Below are 20577 nucleotides of genomic sequence, written 5' to 3' on the forward strand. Positions count from 1 at the left end.
ATACACCTCACTGTTATTGATTGTAACACCCTGATATAAGTCTATAAAATCTCAACCTGGCCTTGGGAAAATAGAAATCCGCGACCTGTAGAAACTAGAGTTTATATTTTTTGTTTCCTTTGAAGGGCATCAAAGTTGCTGTGGTGTAGTGGTTATCACGTCAGTCTTACACACTGAAGGTCTCCAGTTCGATCCTGGGCAGCAACATTTTTTGTTCACGTTTTTTTTATTAACCCCCTTTTCCCTCCCCCTCCCTGTTGTTAATTCCCCCGTCTTTTTCCCCGCACTTCAACATATCTCGCAGAACGTTCCAGGCTCTGGTCAAGTCGCTGCCCGCAGCCGGGCACCACCGCACCAGTGCGTCACGGCGAGCACGGGTACGGGGTACCTTCAGGAGTTCAGGTTCAATCGACACCGCGACATGCCGACATCGCGCCACTTCTGAATTCTGGTGTGCGCGCGCGGCCGGAAACGAGCTGCCAATCTGCCATCGGCATCCTGAAGTCGGGACCCCACCCGCACGCCACAGACTCGCACACACGCTGACACTAGGCACTGCTCCAGGGAGGGGATCCATCCACCTTTCACGCGAGTTCTTCCTTCTCAGGCGCGTGCGTCCGTGGCGGCGGCGGCGATGGGCCCGGGCGGGAGCCGGGCGCGGCAGAACGCGATGCGGTCGGGGGTGGTGGTGCTGGGCGCCGTGGCCTTCGGCTACCTCTCCTTCCGCGTCGGCTTCAAGCCCTACCTCGACCAGGCCCAGGAGGCCATGAACTCCTCCCACGACCCCGCCGCCGCCGCCGCGGCGAGGGACGCATCCGACGACCGCCCCGGGGACGGGGCCGACCTCGCGCCGTCCAAGGACCCGGCCGTCGTGCTCCGCGACTGAGGCGCGGGGTCGCGGGTGTTTTCTTGCGCGTTTGGTTGCGCCATTTCGACGAACACCTTGTACGCAGACTTTGTTTCGACTGTTTGGTACCCTGGAAAGCTTCCCTTTGTCAATTTATGTGAGATTTTTCTGTTTTGAACTGGTTTGTGCTTGATGCCGATATAAAGCTTGCTGTTTGATTGATTCTGCATGGGGGAAGAAGTCAATTTAAGCTGTGTGAGCGTTTGGTGATATGAGCAGAAGATTGTGCTGTCACTTGCAAACTTGTAGTGAATTCTTAGCTGATGAACTAACTAGTCAGGCAGGTAAACATAGGACGAGGGCGCAAAGCGAAATTTTCCTCCAGGCAGTATTAATCAAGGTCATGAAACTGACCATGGAGGACACTGAGAGCATATGCTTACGTGCTTAGGATCTCATATTGCCTCGTCATCTACTCTTTGCGGTGGAGGAAGCTTTCAAGCAAGCATTTGCGTTCTCATGAACTGTCGGCTCAGTCCTCCATGGGCCTATTTTTTCAAGCAACAAGCAAATTTCTAATGAGTCGTATGTTGATAAAATTAGGTGCCAGATTTCTTTTCCTTCGCATCCGGTATTTGTTCCGACAGTTCAAAATTTTAAATGGATTGTTACTCTAAATCATGATTCACAATATATGACGATTTGAATTTTCGAGTTGGTAAATTTCAATAATGAAATGCTAAGGGACCAAAAATTGAATGCGATACATGAATTTCGCAGAATATAAAATAGATAAAAAAAAATTGTAGAATGGCCATTACAAACCCACAAAGGGCATGAGATGCTTCCTCATCCCCAACTAAAGTGACATGAACTGAGCTGTTCCACTGAAATGCTACAGTACACGAGTTAAGGAAACTCGGGCCGAATTATTGTTAGCATGTACAGTGAGCATCAACGTTGGATCTGGAATTCTCTACCTCGGCACGAATCGTAAAGCTAAACTCTCGACTTCTCCTCTTGAGCCCAGAAGAAAATCGTGACGATTTTCCAAAAAAAAAAATCGTGACGAGCGCACGTTCAAATTCCCAATGTTCCCAGAGCCTTCCCTTCCCTTCCCGACCGTTACGCCCCTCTCCCCATTCCCCAGTCCCCCGTCTGGCCGTCTCCCTCCCCAACTATGCAGAAGAGCGTTGGAGCCAAGCAGCCGACGGCGCGGCGGCGCCCGCTCCGCGTCGTCTCCGCCAACAAGGCGCGCCCGGCACCGGCATCTCTGCTCCGCAAGCCGCCGCCTCCCGCCGCCGCCGCACCCGCCGCCGCCGCACCAGCCGCCCGGGCTCCCGCCGCCGCGGCCGACGCAGCTCTCGACCGCCTCCTCCTTACCCGCTCCGACCTAGCGGGAATGGTACCCCGGTTGGCCCCCCCCCCCCCCCCCCGCGGGAACCCTAGCTCCCTGATCCTCATCTCGTTCAGCATTTGGTGACTTGGTGAAGTCGGAATCTGTGCGATGTTCTTTGAGAAAATGAATTGTCGCTTCAACTATTTGTCTAGATTAGATTGGTAGTTTGGTAGGGTTTTGCTGTGTCTACCGGTATTAGTCGCGATTTGGGTTGGCGAATTTCTGGTGATGTTCTGCATTGGACAGTGCCTGCGGGTTCAGAAAGGCAGGGCTAGTTTCGTATTAGATTCAGAAAGGTGGGGCATAAGAAAACCCCATCCTGCTTTGTTGCTGAGTTTTTGCGCAGTTTATTATCTGTTTGTGTAGTCTTGTGATCGGCAATTGGAATATTGCTTCTATAAAACAAAGGGGAAAAAGACATATCTCTGTCTTTTCCTGAAATGAAATGTAAATCGTTCCTTGTCACGAATCAGTTACTCGCTTGCTGATCCCTTAATCACTTGTACTATACAGGATAATATGTAGTACAGAATTATTTTTTTGAAATGTCAGTCTTTCCGTTTGTATAACATAAGCGTACCAACTTTCTGTTCTTTCTAATGTTTCCCATGTTTTCTGCTTGCCAGATTGATGAACTGATCTCTGATGCCCTTCGATGCGAGACCGTGTCCAAAAGAGGGAAACAAGAAATAGAGTCCTTCAATGGCTTCTTATCGGACACTAATTATTCCTTGAAGGTGTGTACTGTCATCAAATTTTCCATTTCTGAAACATCTTGACATGAGCCCCTTGTGTTGCAGTTCACTTTACCATCATGCTTTTTCTTTTGGTAAGCAGCAATGGTCTTCAAGGCTGAAGCAGGCACTAGAAACTGGTCCGGCGAAAACAGAAAATATCTCGGAACACACACTGGGAACTTGCTCAAATTCTGCTGCACCAGGAAATGACAAGTTGATCTGCAGCAGCAGCAGCAGCAATTTACCTGATACAGATCCGGTAGCATCACCTTGCAGCAACTTTACTGAGGCTGACATGATTGTCTCACCTTCACCACTCGTCTCATGGCGTACTGGGGCTTGTATGGTTGAGAGCGGAAAGCAGTTATTTCTCTTGACACCATTGCCAAAAACAAAAGCATGCTCATCAAGGTGCCCAACATCAAAAACTCAGATGAAGACAGCTTCTAGCACGGACCAGTTGAATCTTCCCACTTTACCTGTTTGGAAGCTAACCATTTCTGATGGTGATCATCCTGATCTTAATCGGAAAAAAGATGATCGTCATCCTGATCTAGAGCAAGGCATGAAGGTAAAGGAAGCGAGGACTGTCGCCATGACACCTCATGTTGCTACAGCAAACAAGGGCTCACTAGAAGACAGGCTCTGTTCGCCTTGCACTTTCTCAATTCGGAAGAGCATGGGAGCACTACCTAGATCATGCCTGAAGACAGCATTATCTAGTAAGCAGCAGTTCTCTCCAATACCGGAGGGTTCAAGGAAGGAAGACATTGACAGCAATGGACCAACCCAGGGTTACAAACGTTCTGAATCATCTGATGAAGTCTCAAAGGATCTGGCGTCAAGGTATGACATTTATGGGCTCAATCAAACTACCAAGAATACATATCGTACAAGAAACGCCCAAGATACTCTTCAGTGGTACCTGTCACCTCCCAAGACCTGTGTGTTAATGGATCTGTCAGATGATAAGCCGCATCCAACTCCAGCTAGAAGTAACACGAAGGGAAAACATGATGTTTCAGATGACAAGCCCATCCAAACCCCTGCTGTGCATAGCAAGGCCTTGTTTGGTACCCCCTGGAAAGGCTTGGAAAGCACGAACCTGAAGGGAAGGCAGGCTGGAGAAACTACTCTCAAGAAGGAGCTGTGGACTCGATTCGAGGCAGCCTCGACCAATGAGCTGCACTATGATAAGTCACTCTTCCAGAAGATGGACGGAAAGCGTTTCCTGGACATGCTTGAAGAGGCTTCGTGACTCTAGAATGTGGAGTAAAGCAATTGGGTTGGCACTTGGGTAGGGATTTTTTTGGCAGCAAGATATATGGGACTGGACACTGCAATTAGACCCTCTTCTCTACTCCGGTATAGCCCATGCCAGAGTGTTTAAAGCCAAACCGAACTGCTCAATGCATCATGACTTTGTCTAGTGTTAGGGCACGCACTGCCTTTGCTAGGCTCAGGCTGAGCTTGCGTAGGGCGTGCTGAATGGCCCCAAAGGGGCGCTGCTAGTCTTGTAGTCCCTCAATATTTTGTAAGCTGACCATAAAACTGATTAATCTTTCTTCATTGTCCGATCCTGAGTTTATGTTCTCAATGATATTATGCTAACTTGATGCTAGAGGGGTGTGCTCACTGCCCATCGCTTAAGGCTTGGCAATCTTTCTTTGCCTATCTGCATATCAGTGTTCCTCGTACTTGTTTGCTGCCATAGCCTGCAACCGTGGAGACACGAATTATAAGATTCATTCCACCTTGTAGTTAGTATGTACATGCTTACCGATTTCCTGCAACAACAGAAAATGCAAGGTCGTCCTTTCCGAGATTTCTTTGTTTTTTTTGGGGGGTGTGTGGGGCCTTTGTAAGGGTTCTTTTCCCCCTCTTTCATCTTCTTAATGTAATATATGCAGCTCACCTGCATGTTCAAGAAAGCAACAGAAAATGCATAAGATGCGCTAAGCGTTCTTTAAACATGCAATTAGTTGGGTAACTGAACAACCGTCATACACAGTGCGTGCAGGCTAGGCCCCCAGCTAGTAACCAACACGAACACAATTTTCCTGACGGAGATCGATGCAATTGTTTCTCAGATTTCCTAAAGATATAGAATATAATTAGTTAGCTATTTCCCTTTGACAAGCTGCCCGTCTAGCTCAGTCGGTAGAGCGCAAGGCTCTTAACCTTGTGGTCGTGGGTTCGAGCCCCACGGTGGGCGTTAAGTTTTTACTTTTTGCATTATTAGTTTTGACATTTGCCACCTCACCAGCGCTGCAGACTGGTCCACATCCCTACCTGACCGTCTCCGGCTGGCCCTACTGATCCGCTTGAGCACCCGTGAGCTCTCTGCTGCAGCTTTGCAGGCAGAATGGCCAGATCGCCGCCTGGCCCGCGCCTGTCGTGTCTGCCGTGTGCCGTGTGGACTCATGCGTGGTAAACCGGCCGCGGTGCTGTGCCTGTGCGCCTCTGCCTCTGCTGGCGCCCGGCAACGGCACAGCCTCTGAAGTCTGAACTCCCCTGATCGCTTTCCTTGTCAACGGTGAGGACTGCATCTGTAACTATAGTTACAGTGACAAAAAGGGCCAACAGCCTTGGCAGCGCCCTTGAGACCTTCACCCAAGTTCCCCATGAGCAAATAAACAACTGGACACAATCTCAATGAACAGAATTGAATATTGATTTGCGCTGTTATGTACAACAACAATGAAGAATAACTATGGACAACTTTCGCCGGGGCACGATTACAAGCCCCAGCCCCTAACCGAATCAGCTTGTGTTCCGTTATACGCTTGTATAAGTGTGGGAGTCCAGGCTCCGCCAAAAAACTTGAGTCACATAGCACCCATCCCCCCGGCGACCGGGGGCTTGGGAACACGCCTCCGCGAGCTCGATTTCTTCTCCTTTTTCCGCTTCACGGAGGGCTTCTTCGACGGGGGAGCTTTCCTGCTGCCTGGCCGAAGTTTTCGAGACGGTGGTGCGTCGGTCGTTGAGGGGGGCCTCCTACCGGACGCAATCATTTGCTCCAGTAGCTCCCTGTGGTACGCCTGGTGCAACGTCAACAGCAACCAAAGTACTTGTGAGTTTAACATGTGCGTCCGGTAGGAGTACACCCAAAAATAAAGGCCACTTATTAGTTTAGTTGTGCACTAACTGTCAGGCAGTTGTGCAACAAGAAAGTGCGGGAGGACCGAAGACCATAATGGATTGTGGATCAGGTGCATTACCTGAACGACGAAGTTGCGCCTTTCACAGTCCAGGAACATTTCAGGCATCCAGCCAACTCTGGCCCTGATTTTGTCCCGGACAGTGCTGAAACTTATCTGATCCCTGGAGGTGAAGCGGTCAACTTCATTGAACCATAGGCATGTGAAGAGGTTCGTGATGGGGATGTGTTCTCTGATGATCACACAACCTTCAGGGACATCTGCATGTGAAGGAAAATGGGCAAAATTAGGATCCCAGCAAGAAACTGAAGTGCTCTTACCAGGATCTGATGAGACCACTGACCACTCGTGATGGGAAACTTTGCAGGAGAATAATGTGATAGGCCCTCGTTTCTGTAAAACTCTATTTGGTAATCAACTGACGCGTTGTCATACTTTCCCGCAGCTTTATTAGCTTCTGCTTCTTCAAACACATCAAAGCGTTTGTAATGCCGAGATATTGCAAAAGTTGCTTTCTTCCGCCACAGGAACCTATGGATGGGAGTTAGGAATCAGATTAAACACTATCACTGAAAGCAGGCCAATGGCCGAATTTTCATTTGCCACAGTAAAATAAATGTACTAAAATGATCAAATGCAAATATAAGAAATATTGCTTATCTAAGTGGGCAGTTATCACAAAAGAAAGTTTTCCGAGATAGCATCTTCTGAAGTCTAAACCCACAACAGATCTGCTATAACCAGTTTACTACAGAAATGGCACGTTGTGGTAGTAAGAAATTAAAGGTGACATTTCTAGGGTGTAAGGCAGCCCCAGAATTCTTTTGGCTTCCCCAATTCGACAAAGCTGTAGATATTTTCCAGATCTTTAAGAATACAACCATCAAAATATATCATATTGCAAACAAAGCTATTTACATAAAAAATACCTCTCAAGCAGGAGATATGGATCGGCAACAAGCTCAAGTTTTGCATCTATCCAAACTGAAAATCTCACATTTGGAAAAAGCCTATGGAGCAGAAGTTTCGGAATCTGCACAAATAAGTATTTGTCCATTCAACATGATCAAAACACTGCATAGATAAGGAGGTATCCATGCCGATGCAAATGACAAATAATCTCCTGCAATTGAACTACTACTAAAGTCAATGAAATTAAAAATTATTTAGAAGAATTTTCAGACATCTGATAGGAATTACTTTGAACAATAACTAAATACACATGAAAGGTGATTGTCACTTCTCAGAAAACCGTAGGATAGTTCTCTATTTGAAACAAATTAAGGCTTTAGGAGCTAAGCCAAGGCAGAAAACCTATGAAAATCTGTTGAATAGGCTAGCAAAAAATAGTGAGTGTCTACCGGACAGAAATGATGGATAGCTCATAAGCATATTTTTTGCACGGTAGCTTCCCAAACAAGTTTGACAAGCATCCAGCATTACCGAAATTTCTTATGATATATTAATGTATGGCTATAATTAAAAGCCTAGTGTCATTAAAATGGAATTTATATAGCCAACGTATCAAGTCAACAACTTTCTACTAGTAAATTAGCTTGTGGGACCCATTACATGGCAGAATTGTAGTTATTTCGATCGAGAAGCTTTCTGTGCTTAGCTTAGGTGCTCTGTCACCTGTCAGGTATGAGGTTTGTATTCATTTCTGAAAATGATGGAATCTACCATTTTTTTGTTGCTTCCTAAAAAATGTGAAGAAGCACATATCAGGAGAATTGATAGTTATTGCAATTAATAAGAAAGGCACCTTTCCCGTACGCCTTGGGTCTTCATAAGGGAGGTTTCGGACAACCACTAACCTCCAAAGTCCAACTTTATTATTATTGTACAAAGAACTAGAATTCTTCACATAAGCTTCTGTTTCTTCATCTACAAACATGTAAAAGCATGCATTTGCCTTTGAAAATTCACTGATGTTCCTCGGATGTTGAATCATGTCATAATTTCCTGTGCAACAGTATAGCATAGTGAGAAGATATATCCATTGCAGCCATAAATAAGGCACATCTTTTAAGACCAAGGTAGATAAAACTATCAGTGAATGGTGATGATTACCGAAAATAGCAGAAGCTACAACTAGTTCACGGCATTGCTCCATCTCTACCAGGTCATCATCCTTGATGTCGAATCCAGTACCTTGGCCAGGCTTCTTTCCTCTGACAAAGCTGATAAAAAGTGCACAAAGCATTCACTTAAGTATTCACATTTCACATAGCTTTTTTTATCTAACTGCAGATTTAGTCTGGACCAGGAGATGCATGTAGCCTACCCGCAGTGGACAGTCATTGATTCACTAATGTCGAAAGATTTATTTCTCTGCTCCAGGGATGGATGTCCTCCAAATTCAGAGCCCTGACTTGATAAATTTGCAACGATGCCATCTTCAGATATATAGTTTAGGTTCTTTAGGACAGGTGATGGTGAAGCCTGTAGAGGCATCAGTGCAAATGCCTGATCTACAGAGACATAGCAAACAGGGCATGCTACAGGAAGAAATGAGAACAAATCACATGATCAGCGACATGTTAAATACAAATAAATGGCAATGCTAGTAGAAAGATGCAAAAAAACAAATCTTACGTCGGGGTCCAGTGCGTTTCTTATCAACCAGGGGAGGAGGAACTGAGAAACCTTCACAAGGATGTGTGAAATTTGCATATGAAAGATGAAGTCGATTTGGAAGCTCGATTTTGTTGACAACACTTGAGTATTGGTCTCCGGACATCTTTAGAGGTCGGGTTGTGCTGGGATACACTGACTTCTGTATGGCATTTGGGACTTCATAATTATTCACAATGCTAATTGAACTACTGTCATCTGAAACAAGTTGAAAGGAAAACAGTCAGTTGTAGTACTCTGTAACAACAATGTGCATTCCAATAGAAAACATCTGTTGACACATCTTGAGGATACTACATTAACAAAGCATACAGCACGAGCAGCAAAAAGTGCATTGATGGTTTGAGACAGCATACAAGTTTCATGTCTGTGTATTCCAATTAACAGCAAAAATTGATTACTAAAGGCCACGCAAAATAGGCACTACCAGAGTTCAGCTCAACTCTACCATTTTATTTTTTACAAATTAAAACCGTCTGAAACATATGAGAGCGCAATTCCATTGACTTCCAAGTCCCTAACCATTCGAACTACTTCCATATGCATGAGCACTAACTATACACCTTATACCCTTCCCAAAATATGTAAATAGACCCGGTCACTTGCTACAATATCCAACCAGCCACAGCTGACACAGCAATGCGTCGTAAGGTGTGTCCCTTCACACCATCCGCGAGTATGCAACTGGTGCAAACATTTGACAGCATACTCTCCGATGAGCACGCGGACGCTATTAACATGCCAATACTAATTCAAATTCTGTAAACGCCAGCTGCGTGACCCCGAGCCAACAAAGCTACCTAAACGGCGCCCAAACCAGAGCCAGAGAGCCCAGTGCGGCGCGCAGCAGGAGCAGCAGCAAACGAGCGGGGAGCGGAGGGGATCGGTGCGCGGACCTTTGACGACGGCGAAGAGGGAGCAGAACACGGCGGCGGACGCGACGGCGAGCAGCAGCAGCACGCCGGCCCTGCGGCGGCCGACCAGCCGCAGCGCGCGGTGCAGCAGTTGCAGCCGCTCCTTCTCCCCGCGCAGTGCCCACCCCCTCCCGCCCGCCTTCCTCGCGCCGCCGCCGCTGCCGCCGACGGCGGCCGCGAGGGAGCCGTAGCTCCCGGACCGCAGCCCCAGCCCCGCCGCCGAGCCGCTCATCGCCGGCCGCCCGCTCTCATCCCAATCGCCGGATCGGCCGGGTGCCTGGGCCGCGAGATCCGCGCCTCTAGCGAGGGATTCGGCGACAGCGGCGTCGGCGTCGGCGAGGAGGAGCCGCGGGCGTTGTGGGAACCGGATCAGAGGGGGGTGGGAGGAAACCGAGGCGGATTGCTACTTAACACGCCGGGGGCTGGACCTGGACGGACGGGGCGCTCGCGTGGGTGGGGATCAGAGGCAGAGTTGGGTGGGGGTTAGAAGCGCGGCGCGGCGGCGACGCGATTTGCCGGTTCGGAATGGAGCGCAGCGGAGCGGAGTGGGGCGGGAGGAGAGGAGGGTAGGTGGTGGTGCGCCGGCCGAGCGAGCATGTGACGCGGATGTGATTTTTGCGCGTCCCAGGCGAGACGACGACGGACGCGCTGCGGCTCGGGGGCGGTTCCTTCCTAGCTCCTGCTGCGCGCGGCGCGGGCGCTCGCACTGGTTCCCTCGCGGCCTTCGTCCGCCACGCCCCTGCCCCTCCCCTGGGCCTGCCCGTGTGCAGCGCGCTACGAGCCTGCTACGACTACGAGCGAGCGACTGCGCCCCGAGACCGAGAGTGACTGGCTAGGCAGACGGTTAAAGGAGCTCGGGTCGGGGGGTCCAAACGCGGACGCGGCCGCCGGTTTGATGACGACGCCCCACCCGATCCGGTATCCTTTTTCACGCAACGCAAGCTGACGGGTTAACGGGGACGGGGTCGGCGGCGTCCGTGCCTTCCGCCGGTGATTTTAAAAATAATTGCCTGGCCCAACCTTTTTTTCCCGTCCGTGTGCGCGGTTGGTGCCATTTGGCATTGGCAGGGTGAGATCGCACGCCGAGGGCGACGGGTCGGTGCGATGCGATGGCGAGGAGTGTCTGGCAAGTGAGAGACTGAGAGCACGTTTAGATGTTTTGATGCAGAAGCAAAAGCGTTGAAAGAAAGTTGGGGTGCGTCTCGTCTGCGTCCGCGCGCGCACCTCCTTTTGGTTGCTTTCCTTTTCTGAAACGACGTTTTAGCGTCCATTTTCCCCGTTTGGTGGATCGGCGACGAGTGCACACCTGGACTTCGCGTTCAGCTGTCGCCAACATTTTTTGTGCTCCCAGCAGCGGCAGCGTGCCAATCATTGCACGTTTGGTTCAGATCGCTAGAATTTGTGCAAGGATTCCGTTTGATGGTTGATGCATCTGGGTCTATCAAAGGCCTGATTTGGTAGGCTAACTTGGCCACAGCTATCACGAAGCTGGCTGCTTGGCAGAAATGCCCAGATGGGCTATCCTCATTCCTCAGAGATGCTAAGGTGTGACGGATTTGAACGTCCTCGTAAACGATTGAAGCAGGCAGAGAAAAAAAAAGGTACTGGTAGTGGTACCACAAGCCAGTATGGCTTCACGCTACGGTCCTAATAACGTAGACATACAGATCTGTCGTATGCGAAGCGCCTATCATGCTCTCCGCAAACGTGAGGGGCGGTCATTTTAAACCACGCCGTGCCTTCGCAAAAACGCACACTGCTTGTCCGTTAGATTACTAATGGATGCCAGATTTGTTTTTTTTCTCTTAAGATCAAGAAAGCGCATCCCGTTACAAAACATTGTTCGAATTGGATTCAGAAAGCTAAAGTTACGAGAGCCTTTTGACTTTTGTCAGATATGCACAAGGGGGCCTTGTGTATGCTAACTTCGGCTTGTTATCAAGCTGGGCCTATCCCTATATATAGTTTTTGGGCTTAGCAATTTTCCATTTTGGCCCAAGGTGGCATTCAAGCACCTGGCGTTAATCAACACTAGCAGTGAGCTAGAGAACAAAAAATCACTGGTTCGCTTCACCACCTGAAGCTGAAGGAACGAATATGGAAGGTAACCATGCAGAGCAACAGAACTACTGTTGAATTCTTTAACCAAGTAGTAGTAGCAATCAGCACAGAGAAGGCTTGACAAGTACAGTAATTTAAGCCTACAACAGAAGGGGTTAACCATCATCACTAGCACATTAAAATTACCCTGCTAACAATCCACCTCCAAGAGCCGAATAACCTAGCAGATTTATTCTTCTTCAAGTCGTCGTCTACCTCTGGCAGCACGTACACACACACACCCTGCAGCCTAGGGTCAGTACGATCAGTAGCACCTGCCGGGGTACTTTGGGCGGAAGAGGCGGTTTCCGACGGAGTACATCCCCTGCAGGCCGTTGTCGCGCTTGACGAACTCCTGGAACTTGAGCGGCAGCCCCTTGTTGGCGCGGGACGGGTAATCGGCCACCCCGCACACGCGCGCCGGCGACCGCGGCACGTACACCCGGCACTGCTGGCTCGTGAACGCCGACATCTGCTGCGACGTCTGGATCAGGAAGTAGCCGCCGGGGCCCGACCTCCCCGGCACTGTCAGGGCCCGCCGCCCGTGCTTGCACCGCAGGTACACCTCCGCGCCTGCACGAACGAATTAACGCTTGTCTCGATGTTCAGAAGAATAATGAACTAGCATAAGTATACAGGAGCCAAGCTAAAAAAAGGTCGTAGGGCCAGAGCCAGACCTGGGAGCGGGGACGCGTCCATGGGCGCGAAGTACCCGGGGTACCTGCACGACTTGCACCACACCACGCCCTGCACACCGATGCTGAAGTTCACCATCGGTGGCGGCGGCGGCAGGCCCATGGCGGATGCGCTGCCGATGGAGAGGACCACGGCGGACAGGGAGAGCAGCACGCACTTGACCAGCAAAGCCATCGCGGTCTAGCTCTAGAGGCCTTACCTACAAGGCTAGCTTACACTGTACACAGTAACTGCTACGTACACTGTACTGTTCCGAAGCAGATCAGGACACAGGTCTAGCTAGTAGGATACTACAGGTTGCGAAGACAGGAAGCGAGAGCGTTGCAATTTATAGCGGCCGTTGCTCTTTTGATTTCCTATAGGTGCATGCGCGAGATCGTTCTTGATTGCCGTTTTGGCTTGTGGATCAGCGCGGAGATACTTCAAGTTGCGCGGAAATTACGAGGGCTCGCCGGGGAACCGAGGGCCAAAAACATGACTACATGATGAACTCGCATGTGGCGTTGGAGTGCACTGCAAGCGATCGCTGCTTCGTTAACTGCAGCCAGCGCCTGTTAATTGCTCGGGAGAGTTTATGTCAACCCCGGTTTAATGGCAAAACCAGATGAATGAATTACATGTACGTCAAGTTTCACACATACAACAATTTCAAAAAATACTATAGACAGTGTCATAACATAAAGAGAGAGTATTAAATTTATTACATGACCAAAATCTTTAATACGTATAGCAAAATGAGTCTTTATTCTAGCAGCGGAACTCCAACGATAACGACGAGTCCACATGCAGTTGACTGGTGGCACACGTACACCTAGAACTCCTCGAAGTCTTGAGGAACCTCCTCAAAGTTGACTTGATCTGAGCAACAGTTTTAGCAAGGGTGAGTACACTTACAGTTGATACTCAGCAAGCGTGAAGAATGTGTAACGTAAGGCTATGCAAGGATAGACTATGGTTTAACAGCAATTCAGTATTTTAATTGGTTGGTCAAGTTTTATTAGCATTTACTAAATATAAGTTTATACCACCCACATTAAGAATGAATATGAATAAAGATAACAATAATAAAAAATGTTAATTTACTTCAACTTCCGATAAATTAATCATGTGAGGGTCCAGACTGCTCTTGACCATGAGCACGGCTGTTATAACAGCTTTACACTCTGCAAAGGTTGTACATCTTTACCCACAAGTCGCGTAAAAGTTTAAAAGAACTTTAGACCCAACCATGCTGTGCGGGTCAGACACAATACCACACTTCCGAGGTGTGATTGCATGGGGACGCTATGAGGCCTTTCAAAAGATCCCCTAGTAAGGATATCTCGCTAAGGTTTCATGATCATCACAATGCATAAACCTCTCTCAAACTACGAAGCTACCATAAAGCAAATCAGTCTGAGAGCCGAGCTCTACACCAACTACTATTTTCCCCTCTTACCCCTTTCGGGTAAAGCTACCACAAAATAGAGTTTCTAATTAATTAGCCAAGACCATAGCCACATAGTTCTTGTATTTTCTTAGGTGGTCGCTCCATATTCCAATTAAGCACGGTGATTTTGTATTAATAAAAGGTATAGCATAAATAAAATAGGTTTAACATTGGTTCATTAATACCACCATATCCAGTTAGAGCAACTAAGCAAGAACTACCCAACAGAAATGTAAACCCAGGTTGATCAAGATGTAGGGATAAAACTAGACACGCTTTAAATAGGACCCATCATGTTTATATACTTAAAGTGCATATCGTATGTGTATTGAACATGAAAGTAAAGGTTGTATAGGATCAAATTGTGGTCAAGGGCACGACTTTCCTTCCTGAACTTGCTCTTGCTACTCAAAGTCTTCAAAACCTTGCTCTTTGAATCCCTCGAACTACGATCCTTCTATGCACATCAAACAAATAGATACAATCAAACAAAGTACTAAAATAAGAAAACATTGCATCAAGCAGTAGCAACAGAGCAAAACAAGATCATAAAACTAATCTATGTGTCAACACGAACTCATAAGCGTAAGAATAGTTTAAAATGAATTTAAAACGCTAAAGATATAAGCTATACAAGGTTCAGGAGCTTAACTGCAAGAAAACTAACCTTCCAGCTAAACTTACAGAAATCAAGGGCTAAAACCTAATTAAACATATAAACCGAAGGCCTAACGTGTACAAGAACCAAATAGGATGGCAGATAGAATTTTATAAAAGAGCAAGGCTAAAACAGAAAAAAGGACTTAGTTCGAAATACTTTTGAATTGGATGGATCTCAGGTGCGAAAAGGGAAAACAGTGAGGGACTTTTTGCACGGCTCGGTTGACCGATATTGACCCGGGTCAGATCATATCTGAGCCGTCGATCCATGATTGGACGGTTGCGGTCGACCGGGAGAAAGCGGCGGCGAGTACGGCGGAGAGCAACAGCGCTGCAGAGGACCTCACTGGAAACAAGCGTAGCTCGAGCGTCGGTCCACAATCTTCAATGAGGACTAGCTCAAGACGAAGCTGATGGCGTGACAAACCAATCTAGGCGATTCCGCAGTGGCCGAGGTGACGATGGCGCGAGGGGACGCGACGGAGCAGCTCAGCGCAGCGGCAGTAGCTCCGGCGAGCTCGTGCGCGCGAAAGAGGGCATGGGAGCACACGGGATCTACACGGGCGGCATCCTTACCACGTTGCGAAGCTCCGAGTGGCGATCTCGTCGACGGGAAGGCGGCAGCGGTGGAGAACGACGGCGGCAGGTTCAAGCTCGGGCGGCGGCTAGGGTTGCGGCGCTGCAGAGTTCGAGGGCATGGAGCTAGGATTTGGTAAGGGGCTTTGGGGCGAGGCGGCGGTGCGGTTTATATAGCCCGGGAGGCGATCTTGGCGTGCGCGCCACGGCGCGGGACAACACGGTCCGGCTCGGACTCGAGTTCGAGTCGGGCGCAGACGTGGGCTCGAAGAGGGGATGACAGGCGAGCCCCGCCTGGCATCGTAAGGTGGCGGAGGCAGGCGCGGGAGTGGGCCACTGCGCTGCTGCTACGGGCTGGGTCGAAAGAGGAAAGCGGGCTGAAAAGACAAAGAAAGGAAATTTTCCTATTGTTTAAAAAGGATTCAAATATGAATTCAAATACAAATTTGAATTCAAACAACCGAAATCAATGCACCAGCATGAATGCAACAATTAACTCCTATGATTCATTGATTAAATTTTAGAAAAACATTTGAATGCCTAGGAAATTAAATATATCTTGGAAAATCCTTAAATCCTTAAACAAAAGCAATTAAATTCTAGCAAATTCTAACAAATTTATTAATTTGTAAAAGTTGAAAATTAGGGTGTTACAATTTAAAAGGCAGAGTCCAGACACTTCCTTCCGGAGTTCCAGGTGTGCTAGATTCTGTACTCAATTCAGAATGTCAGGCACTCAGGCAGTAGAGTAAGCAGTAGCACTAGCGTCGTCGTCCTCACGGCTCAGCTTCTCTGTTCTGTCGCGGCCCCGCGCTACCACCATCCTCGGTTGAGCATTTGGGCCGGCGCGGCCGGACTCTGCAGATCGAGGCCGTGTGGGGTGAATGAGAATGAGATGCAAGTTGATCGTACTCGTGCATCAGAATACTCCACCAGACGTCGCGTTCAAGGCATCGGATCCATTTCAATCGGGAATGTAAGCTCCTGCGTAACTGAATACTACGTGGTGACGAGTTCAAGGTACTCATTTAGAGTAACTAGAGGTAAAAAACACTACTAGCAACAGCGACGGTTGATCATTCCAATGAGCCGGTAGATCCCGATGGAAGAAGGTTAGCGGTGGTAGCAGGAAATTTATAATGATGGAACAGAGTTTGAGAAGTCAACGGGAAGCGATGCAACTGCTCAACTTCTGAGTTCTGATGGCTTTGGCAGATCGAAACAGTACTGCGCTTGCACATCTACCTCCATGTGTTTTTTCGAGGAAAATGTTGTATTGTGTTATACTAACTCAGCTAAGGCTAATCCCAGTGGGAGTCTCATAGAGGTTTCATGCACATTAAATACGGTGACACATCAGCATATGTGATGACATGTCATGGTAGTTATGAAGTGAGAGAAAGAAGGAGTTTCATCAGGATGAAACTGTGTATACACTGTTTTCAAGACTATGAAACCTATTGAAACTTGCATTGGGGCTATAGTTTCATTTCATCTAACCATATCCAATCACACGCCTCGCAATTAAATGTCATGGGCATCCTATGAAATCGTGAAATGAAACTGTGCACTGGGACTCCCTGTTTCATTCATGAGAATACACCCCATGGGATGATGGGCATCCTTGGAAACAGTACAATGAAACCTTGCACTGGGACTAGCGGCGATATCTCTCCCTCTGAGTCAAACTAATCTAATTTGATCAAGTCTTTTTTTTAAAAATACCCCCTCCGTTCAAAAATGTTAGTCATTTCAACTTTCTTAAAAAGTCAAAAAGTCAAAATATCTTAAGTTTGATCAAATTTGTACAATCAAGTACCAAAAATTACGATACCAAATAAGTACTATTATATTCTTCATTAAATATATTTTCAAAATTTATCTATTCGGTACCATAAATTTTTGTAATCTTCTCTATAATTTTGGTAAAATATAAAATGGTTTGACCCTCCAAGAAAGTGACCTGGGGAGTATATCAGTATATATTTCATGGTGGATTTAAGAAAAAACTAATTGAATGCTGTAAACTATTTTTCCGTACGACAAATTGAATGCACTAATGCTACTTTGTTGTGCACGGCACCCAGCCCAATAAGAAATGGCCTGTTTTCTTACGGAAGCAACGGTGGCTGGGCTTCGATTTGAATGGAGGCAACGTAAAAGAAGCTTCCGATGAAGGCCCAGATAGTTGGCCCGCGACACGGTCGCCTTGTTGCCACTGCTGCCACGTACCCAACGGCTAGTTCAGTTTCATTTCAGGAGATGGTTGCTGCAAATAATAAAGCCACACCAGTCGGCATCCGTCAGCAGCCGCCACGCAGTTCTGAGTTTTCCCACAGAATCGTTTTCAGTTTTCCCGCAGATAATCAGTTCAAGTTCGAGTTGGAGCAGCGGTGTAGCTAAGCGCCAAGCAGCAGCAGTGCAGCACCGGCCCGGCCGTCGCGCGGATCAATCGGCGGCGTAGACCACCACCAGGTGCGGGTTGGGGTTCGGTCAGGCAGGCCGTCAGGTAACGCGACCGAGTGACGGGGGCAACTGGGCGTTTTGCCGCCCGCGTAAATGTTTGCGAGGGATGCTGGGCTCTCGGTGAACAGGTGATCATGCGACCCGCGCGTTGCATCGCGTTTTGTGTTCGTTGTTCACCAAGGGTGCGAATTGCGATCGGGCGAACTTGTCTAGCTGTGAGATTGTGGCTAGGCTAGGCACTACTGACGACGAAACGCATGGAAAATCTCAGAGCCTGGCAATGGCGCCGCTCTCATAACTTTGAGTTTGGTCCGCGTCTCGGTCGGCGTAGTCGAGACTTTGCAGTTTCCGAACAATAAAATAAAGGACACCCACATTCCTCCATTTTCGAGAAGACAGGACCGACCGAGAACAGGTTACACACACAGACGACACAACCACGCTTCAGACTTCAGAGACTCAAACACAACCTTACAGTCAACAAACGCTCCGTATCGAGCGAGCGTCAACTAAAAGCACGACACACTTACGTGACACCAAACATTTCGTCTTATTTTTGCCTCCGACAACTCTTGTTCAATCTGAACGAGCATCCATTCCGCGCATGCACTCGCCAACGCATCCCTCGCTCCACACAGATAGCTGATCGATCCAGATCGCGACGCCTCCGGCCATGTAGGTCAGTAGGGCGGGCACTTGCCGCCGGCGCTCGGCGCGTACATGAGCGCGGTCTTGACGTGCCAGACGCTGCGCGCGCCCCTGGGCGCCGTGGCCGCGCGGTCCCTCACGAGGTTGAGCCCGAGCTTAGGATTGGACGGCATGAATGGCTTGGCGCAGAGCGCCGTCGGCGACGAGCGCAGGTACAGCCTGCAGGTGTGCCGGTCGAACATGTCCACGTCGTACACCATCACGATGAAGTAGCCGTTTTTGTCGCTGGCCGTGCTCGTCTGGTTCAGCACCCGGTACTTGCTCTCCTCTTCGCCGTAGCACACCAAGCTCGCCGTCGCATCTGCATATATATATAGCACGCCATCAGATCAAATCAGACTGAAACTAATGTTAGCTTCAGTACAATGTCAGGGAGTAGAAACAATGCGATGCTAGAATCTAGATGTTTGATTTGCAAGTAGTGCTGAGGTTGAAGACTGACTGGGGAGAGGGGACGCGTCCATGCCGCTGTTGTAGCCCCTGAGCTTGCAGGACTTGCAGTAGATGACGCCATGGACGACGATCACAGGCTGGACCGGCGGCGGCGAGGGGTACGATGGAGGCGGGGGCGCTGGAGCCGTGGGCTTATACGTAGCAGGCTCGTCGACCGTCGTCGATGCAGAAGGGACCACGGCGGCGAGGAAGATCACCGCTACCACTGCCACAGCACCATGGATCTTCAAGGATGCCATTATTGATCCTTACTCCCTCTCAAAGAAGGGTGACCTAGCTCGCTCCTATTCAGCAGTGAAATTGGAAAGCGAGCGAGTGTGGGTCGTTGCAGCAACAATCATGTCCTAATTTATAGAGCGGGAGAGCTAGGGTTTCCGTTTGGTTTGCTTTCCGATCAAACAAACCGAACGAGAGCTAGCTAATGCGGTCAGAGAGATTCCGTTTGCAGTTAATGCCTTTTTTGTCTGACATACCACAACTAGACTACTGGTAAAGAAATGTACTACAGCAGTGAACTGCAGGTCAATTTCTACAGCATGTCTTTGACGACTGCAACAGTAAATGAACAATTGAGTCAATGACCACGCACCAGAGAGCTGGATTCAGCGATTCACCCATATGCTCCTATCTACATCGCCAAAGTTTGCAGCGTCCGAGCACCGGCCGCGCCTGTTGCTAAACGCGAGACAAAAGGGCAGTAGATCGGTCTGAATGTTACACTCTGACGACACTCGAGCCTTTTAACCAACTGAATTTAACCTTAACGCCCATGTGCATGCACTAACATCTTTTACAGAACTCCTCCCCTAGCACTCCATCTGACATTGTTTAGCCTGAAATGAAATGGTAGATCCTAGCTGAGGGTGAGAGGCTACGCTTTTCGGGGCGCTAGATTAGTTTTTCTGGGCATCGGGTAGCGTGGCCCGGGCCTCGGAGATTTGTGCGGAACGGCGACCCTTGTTGTTACTCATCCTGACAAACGACATGCATGGAGTGATTTCTGCAGTGGTATGTGTGTGTGTGTGGCGTTGCTGCGAAGGCAAGCAAGCCTGTCGCCTGGCTCCCTTGATTTCCGGCCTCGGAAGCGTCCATGGATCGTCGTCATGCAATTGTTTCTCAGAAAAGCAATCCATCTTTGATTATTAAGCCTATCGTCTTGTTCAGGTTTTATTTGAGGGAGATCACTTAACGTTGTTGTTTCAGTTTTCTTCATGTCTACAAGGTGTATTCATGGATGGGCCAAATGGGCTAGGAACAGCATAGACAATAACGGGCCCATACAATCTGATCTTTCTTCTTCGGCTACGCCGTGGGCCAGCCCAGATAACAAATAAGTGGGGGACGATGGATGCCGCAGGCTGGACCATCCAAATTTCAGCGGAAAGGAATATACCGTGTGTGATAGCAGCTACAGTCTCAAATTTACTGGGAAAAAAAACACTACAGTCTCAAAAAAATTTAAAAAGCTAGGTGGCTAGCATACAGTTGTTTTGTGTCTAAAAAAAACTAGCTCAAGCCGTACTACTGTTGAGAGATGAGCATATTACTTGTTACTTGACGACATCAATCGTCGAAGCGCATGCGAATTTAGGCAGAGCTCCTGCCAATGTTTTCAAAAAAAAAAAAAACAAGAAGAAGAAGCGCATGCGAACCCGGTCGCTATCACAGCACTAACCTTTTTCCTCAGGGTTCCGGGAAGTCCATTCCTTCAATCCATCCATCACTAGTGCGCTCTCGTACACGCAAGATGGCTTGCGTCGCTGCTTAAGGCTAAGCGGACACCAAAATTATCAG

The 20577-nt window shown here is 48.5% G+C and overlaps 5 protein-coding genes and 2 non-coding genes across 7 annotated transcripts; 4 read left to right on the forward strand and 3 right to left on the reverse strand.

Annotated features, from left to right (window-relative positions):
• The first annotated feature begins 134 nt into the window (after positions 1-134).
• Positions 135-207, forward strand: TRNAV-UAC. Its single transcript has one exon. It is a non-coding gene; the product is annotated as a tRNA-Val (tRNA).
• Positions 208-354: 147 nt separating this feature from the next.
• Positions 355-1076, forward strand: LOC101782656. The gene has a single exon (XM_004961351.4). It carries the CDS (start codon positions 635-637, stop codon positions 884-886), a length of 252 nt encoding a protein of 83 aa, XP_004961408.1. The 5' UTR covers positions 355-634; the 3' UTR covers positions 887-1076.
• An 886-nt stretch (positions 1077-1962) lies between these two features.
• LOC101784428 lies at positions 1963-4598 on the forward strand. The gene is made up of 3 exons (XM_022824940.1): positions 1963-2254; positions 2866-2983; positions 3084-4598. The coding sequence occupies exons 1-3, from the start codon at positions 2028-2030 to the stop codon at positions 4239-4241; spliced, it is 1503 nt and encodes a 500-aa protein (XP_022680675.1). The 5' UTR covers positions 1963-2027; the 3' UTR covers positions 4242-4598.
• Positions 4599-5125: 527 nt separating this feature from the next.
• On the forward strand, positions 5126-5198 carry TRNAK-CUU. Its single transcript has one exon. It is a non-coding gene; the product is annotated as a tRNA-Lys (tRNA).
• A 426-nt stretch (positions 5199-5624) lies between these two features.
• LOC101783074 lies at positions 5625-10453 on the reverse strand. The gene is made up of 9 exons (XM_004961352.4): positions 9678-10453; positions 8743-8979; positions 8432-8645; positions 8218-8327; positions 7910-8109; positions 7074-7177; positions 6488-6675; positions 6205-6404; positions 5625-6024 (listed from the first exon to the last, which is right to left on the reverse strand). Exons 1-9 carry the CDS (start codon positions 9925-9927, stop codon positions 5812-5814), a joined length of 1716 nt encoding a protein of 571 aa, XP_004961409.1. The 5' UTR covers positions 9928-10453; the 3' UTR covers positions 5625-5811.
• Positions 10454-11822: 1369 nt separating this feature from the next.
• On the reverse strand, positions 11823-12776 carry LOC101783474 (non-classical arabinogalactan protein 31). Its single transcript, XM_004961353.3, has 2 exons — positions 12473-12776; positions 11823-12368 (listed from the first exon to the last, which is right to left on the reverse strand). The coding sequence occupies exons 1-2, from the start codon at positions 12663-12665 to the stop codon at positions 12061-12063; spliced, it is 501 nt and encodes a 166-aa protein (XP_004961410.1). The 5' UTR covers positions 12666-12776; the 3' UTR covers positions 11823-12060.
• Positions 12777-17970: 5194 nt separating this feature from the next.
• On the reverse strand, positions 17971-19097 carry LOC101783874 (non-classical arabinogalactan protein 31). Its single transcript, XM_004961354.2, has 2 exons — positions 18773-19097; positions 17971-18631 (listed from the first exon to the last, which is right to left on the reverse strand). The coding sequence occupies exons 1-2, from the start codon at positions 19020-19022 to the stop codon at positions 18303-18305; spliced, it is 579 nt and encodes a 192-aa protein (XP_004961411.1). The 5' UTR covers positions 19023-19097; the 3' UTR covers positions 17971-18302.
• Positions 19098-20577: the final 1480 nt, after the last annotated feature.

Source organism: Setaria italica, chromosome III (genome assembly GCF_000263155.2).
Source record: "Setaria italica strain Yugu1 chromosome III, Setaria_italica_v2.0, whole genome shotgun sequence".
NCBI classification, from domain to species: Eukaryota; Viridiplantae; Streptophyta; class Magnoliopsida; order Poales; family Poaceae; genus Setaria; species Setaria italica.

What these genes read in the sequence shown, in the direction of transcription:
- LOC101782656 (XM_004961351.4), top strand. Translation starts at nt 635, where the DNA reads ATGGGCCCGGGCGGGAGCCGGGCGCGGCAGAACGCGATGCGGTCGGGG.
- LOC101784428 (XM_022824940.1), top strand. Translation starts at nt 2,028, where the DNA reads ATGCAGAAGAGCGTTGGAGCCAAGCAGCCGACGGCGCGGCGGCGCCCG. An exon ending in TCCGACCTAGCGGGAATGGT is followed by an intron (nt 2,255 to 2,865) that starts ACCCCGGTTGGC and finishes CATGTTTTCTGC; the next exon opens with TTGCCAGATTGATGAACTGA. An exon ending in ACACTAATTATTCCTTGAAG is followed by an intron (nt 2,984 to 3,083) that starts GTGTGTACTGTC and finishes TTTGGTAAGCAG; the next exon opens with CAATGGTCTTCAAGGCTGAA.
- LOC101783074 (XM_004961352.4), bottom strand. Translation starts at nt 9,927, where the DNA reads ATGAGCGGCTCGGCGGCGGGGCTGGGGCTGCGGTCCGGGAGCTACGGC. An exon ending in TCAATGACTGTCCACTGCGG is followed by an intron (nt 8,328 to 8,431) that starts GTAGGCTACATG and finishes ACTTTTTATCAG; the next exon opens with CTTTGTCAGAGGAAAGAAGC. An exon ending in ACCCAAGGCGTACGGGAAAG is followed by an intron (nt 7,178 to 7,909) that starts GTGCCTTTCTTA and finishes TTATTTGTGCAG; the next exon opens with ATTCCGAAACTTCTGCTCCA.
- LOC101783474 (XM_004961353.3), bottom strand. Translation starts at nt 12,665, where the DNA reads ATGGCTTTGCTGGTCAAGTGCGTGCTGCTCTCCCTGTCCGCCGTGGTC. An exon ending in GGACGCGTCCCCGCTCCCAG is followed by an intron (nt 12,369 to 12,472) that starts GTCTGGCTCTGG and finishes TCGTTCGTGCAG; the next exon opens with GCGCGGAGGTGTACCTGCGG.
- LOC101783874 (XM_004961354.2), bottom strand. Translation starts at nt 19,022, where the DNA reads ATGGCATCCTTGAAGATCCATGGTGCTGTGGCAGTGGTAGCGGTGATC. An exon ending in GGACGCGTCCCCTCTCCCCA is followed by an intron (nt 18,632 to 18,772) that starts GTCAGTCTTCAA and finishes ATATATATGCAG; the next exon opens with ATGCGACGGCGAGCTTGGTG.